The sequence below is a fragment of the Apis dorsata genome, unplaced genomic scaffold (assembly GCF_000469605.1).
Source record: "Apis dorsata unplaced genomic scaffold, Apis dorsata 1.3 scaffold_383, whole genome shotgun sequence".
Taxonomy (NCBI): Eukaryota; Metazoa; Arthropoda; class Insecta; order Hymenoptera; family Apidae; genus Apis; species Apis dorsata.
The window spans coordinates 672,719-677,097 of record NW_006263645.1 but is presented as its reverse complement, the minus strand read 5'-3'; the positions used below and the strand labels follow the sequence as shown (position 1 = coordinate 677,097).

Here is a 4,379-nt window from a genome sequence, read left to right as displayed (position 1 = left end):
CCTCCATCGACGCCTGGCCGAACGGGCACAAACAGTCGTCGACGATCGAGCACCGGTTGGCCGCTGTGGGTGGAAGATGAAAAGAAGGGCCCGAACACGCACGCACAGGATGAATCATTGCCCGTTTCTTTTTCTCCTTTCCCCTCTCCCCCGGCAGACGAGATGTTTGGCAGTTTGTCTTCTTCTTGATGGCGGTTCAGGTGGTTCGGTCGTCGTTGATTCAAGGTCGTGCGAATAAGTCGATGGAGGAGAGTAAATGATGTGGTTCGAGCGAAAACAGGAATTTGTTCTTCTTGGAGAATCCTTTTGGAGAATCCTTTTGGAGAATGAGACGATGTGATTGGGGAGGGAGGGATGATTATTGAACATTTGTGAAACGAGGAATAATCTAGTTCTTATGGAATTTTCCGAGGATTATATTGGAGATGAAGAAGATTGAATTAATTTTTTTTGGAGGGGAAAGATATTTTGGATATTTTTTGGAAAGCTTTTCTAGAATATTGGATTGTTGAAGGAATAAAATTTGCATTTTCTGTTCTTAAAAGTTTTGAATATTTATGTATAAAGAGGATTTTAGAATCTTTGGGGGATCGTTAATATTCAAGGATTTAATCTTAAAAATGCATTGATGAGGAATTTATGGATTTCTGGGATTCTCTAACGATGCGTTTTTGTATACGAAAAGATATTTGGAATAGTAAAATGGAAGATGAAGAACGAAGATCAAAGGATAAAACCAAGGGATGGAATTTATTTTTCTTTCGAGGATTCTGGATTAAAATTAAATATTATAAACAATAGGAATTTGTTTCGAGAATGAGAAATATCTGTTTCAGATTCAAGAGACTGATGTCATCATTGATTTTTCAGAGAATTTTGCTTTTGTCTCTTTTATGATAATTAATGCAAATAAGCATCAATAAGAATATATTTTTCTTAAGGACTATGATTTTGAAAAATCTTATATCTTATAGTCAGTCTTTTGATCTTTATTCTTTGTGTACACGAAGAGAAATCTATTTTTAAAGAATTTTAAATTCGGCACGTGGCCTTATGCTTCTTATGATCAAATGGAATTTTTCTTCCAGAGAAAAAAATTTCTACTTGATTTCTACTCAAATAAGAATCCATTCTTCTTTAAAATTCTTTAACAATCACGATACGTGATTACATTACATTTTGTACAAACAAAATTTTAAAATTTCTCTTACACTTTAAAAAATTCGTGTACGCAAAGAAGAATCCAGGACGCGTGATATCATAGTGGATGGAATCTTAAGGGTCTCTGAAATCCTCGAGAAGAATATTTCCAACAATAATTGATTCTGTTGTTGTCAAGTCGGTTATTTCGGCATCTCGAATTCATTAGTTCACAGCGAGGGACGATAATTACCTCTCGTATAGCGGTTTAACAGCCTTGATCTCATAGCACGATCACGCACACACGCTCGAAATAATCTCATGCACGATATCTAATTTTCTTGGTTCTTACCCAGCTAGGCCGAATCTAACATTTATTTATGATCGACAAAGATGCCAGAATTGTTTCTCTTTTTGTTCTCCCTTTTCCATGATTATTTCTCATCGATAATTATTAGAATTCGATTTTTCAAAAATTCATAATCGCCATTTATTTAAAACGAAATTTATTAATTGTTCATTCTTCATGAAACGTTCCCCATTTCCTCGCTTCGTTCCATCTTCTTTCTCAAAATGAATTTTGAATAAAATGAATTACTTTCATATGTTTTTATACTTTCATTCTTAGTGATAAAACGTTTTTTCCATCTTTTCCAAATATTAAATAGATTAAATAAAAATGATCCGAATAAATATGACAATTAAATAAAATCAGATTAGAAGAATAATCCATGCATAGAAGAATTTCTTATTCCATTACTTCGTCATTTTTATAAACGATTTGCATTGACAATCTCAAGTTTGAAACAAATTATATTACAATATATCATTATATTTCTTCTTTCCCTCATCTCATCGAACACTGATAATAAATACCCAGAAATTTAAGAAAAATTCTAACAACAAAATTAAATCAAATAACCAATTACAATTAAATTCCAGTTCGTATCCAACGATATAATTCTCACGTTAAGAACGAAGTTGAAGAACGTCTTCGAGACTTTGGCACGTTGAAGAAGATGGCGGATTCATTACGAGGGACCCGTCCCTACCCTCCCCGCGATTAATCAAACGGCCGTGCAGACCGGATTCACGGTCTAATTTTGCATCAGGTCGTCGGTTCGTAACGGTGTCGTGCGAGGACCGGTCAAGTAATATGACGATGATCCTCCTCGCGAGGCTGAAACGCGCTGGGCAACACGAGAATACCATCGTTCCGTACACGGAGCATCGTGCGCTGGATGCAGGCCTCGTTCACGCAATGGAACGCGAGGGAATCTTCTTTGTTTCCGGTCACGCGCGTTGATCATGGGGAGTTACGGGTCTGCTCCACTTCTAATCTTTCTTTAAGAATAATTTCGAGACGGGGATAGTCTTTATTCTTTGACCGAGAAGAAATTATGAAATTGTTTGTACGAATCGTAGAATTTCGTTTGTTCTTTTTTTTTTTTTAAAGAATTTAGAGAAGATGAGAACTCGTGCTATGATTTATTTTTTTTTAAGATTTTTATTTAGCGAAGAAATTTGAAGAGTGAGATTAATTATATTCGTGTATAATAAATTTTTATATAAGTTATATATTTATTATATTATTGGCATTTAAATTATGGTTTAATTCTTTAATATTCGTGTAACAGGATTTGTTGCCAAATGAATTTAATTTTAACTGTATGTTATCATTTTTAAAGTTTAAGATTTAAATATTATTATAGAATTTTTGTGTATTTTGTAAGCTTTATAAGATAAATTTATATTTTTAGAAATTGTATTTGATTGTTTAAGAAAACATTTATTATTTAATTGTATCAATATTTAATAAATAGTCGTTGATTTAGTAAAAATGTATTATTATCGTTCTTTATTTTAAAATCAATTTTTAATTTAACACGTTCATTGCTAATTTGAATTTTTCATTATATTTGTTATTACTAAATTTCATCAAAGAAATTAAAAAAAGAGATATAGTTAAAGTTTGAATTGTATTATTATAGCATTAAATTTATTTTATTTAAATATCAGGAAAAGTGAGCAATTACATAAATTTTCCAGTTAGCACTAATTATAAATAATAGAGAGAAATAGATATTTCTTGAGTTTTATTTTCATTCTGCAAAATTCTATAAATTATTATAAAATATCTTTCCATAATTTAAAAGTTTAAAAAAAATTTCCTCATTTAATCTATATCTAATTTATACTATCCATTTTAACATCTAATTTCCATAATTTCATAAAACCTATCATAAAATAACTCGAATCGAGGAATAAGCAGCGAAAATGTTGAAAGGCCGATAAATAAAAACCCAATATTTTTTTATAGAGACAAATTTCTCGAAAACAAATTTAATGTCATATCATCATTGAGTATCACAAAAAATTTTGCAACATAATAAAATTTTATTTATTAAAGATCAAAAGTTAAATCAATTTCTCAATTTTTCAAATCAAAATAATAAAATCTAACTAAATTAATCTTCGAAAAAAATATATTATATTTCTCTGTTATTAGAATAATATCTATCTTAATATTGTTACAAAACAAAATCATTTAAAATAATTGCAAAATATCATCCAGTTATATTTATTTCTATCGCAAAATAAATTCGACTCTTTCTCATATATCATCGTGTCGCATTACCTATTTAAATACGAATTCGCAATGACAATACCGAACAAAATTATAAATTGCACTGCACCCTATTATTTAGATAATTCATATTTCAATCACAGAAGAAAGTTGAAATCTCACGATTATACCCTCTATATGTCGAATGACAATATGCAATAAAATAATTCGTTGGATCGTATCGCATCGCGTCACACTCGATGACGATGCTCAATAACGACACGACACGAAGAATCCTCGAGCAAAATATCGAAAAGTGATATCGTGCACTCGTGTGCACGATATCGAAGCAAGAAGATTCTAGACCCCACGTGAATTTTGCCGTATGTTCGCCGAGTTCTTCATCGGCGACCAAATATAGCCGGGTAATGTTATACACGTCACGTGGTCAGAAATAGCCTAAGAAGAGGGCCTAGCCGAGTGTGCACACGGCACTGTGCACCCTCCGCCGTCCCTCCGTTTTGAAACGAGGCGGACTACCAGAAGCGATGAGGAAAATACGTTTACCTCTTCACGCTCGTTAAACCAGTTACCAGAGAGAAAGGTGATACCGGGTACAGACAGAAACGTGGATCGTAAAAGACGAGTATATAAGCGGTATAGGCCGATGGAA

The 4,379-nt window shown here is 32.4% G+C and overlaps 1 protein-coding gene across 9 annotated transcripts in view; it reads right to left on the bottom strand.

Annotated features, from left to right (window-relative positions):
• Nucleotides 1-4,379, bottom strand: part of LOC102675378 (titin) — a 166,665-nt gene that overhangs the window by 22,810 nt on the left and 139,476 nt on the right. The window contains exon 39 of one of the 9 annotated variants that reach the window (XM_031512093.1): nucleotides 1-13. The exons of the other annotated variants lie outside the window; for them this stretch is intronic. Coding sequence (XP_031367953.1) covers nucleotides 1-13 — 13 coding nt within the window. The remainder of the gene's footprint in view (nucleotides 14-4,379) is intronic. 9 annotated transcript variants of the gene reach the window in all.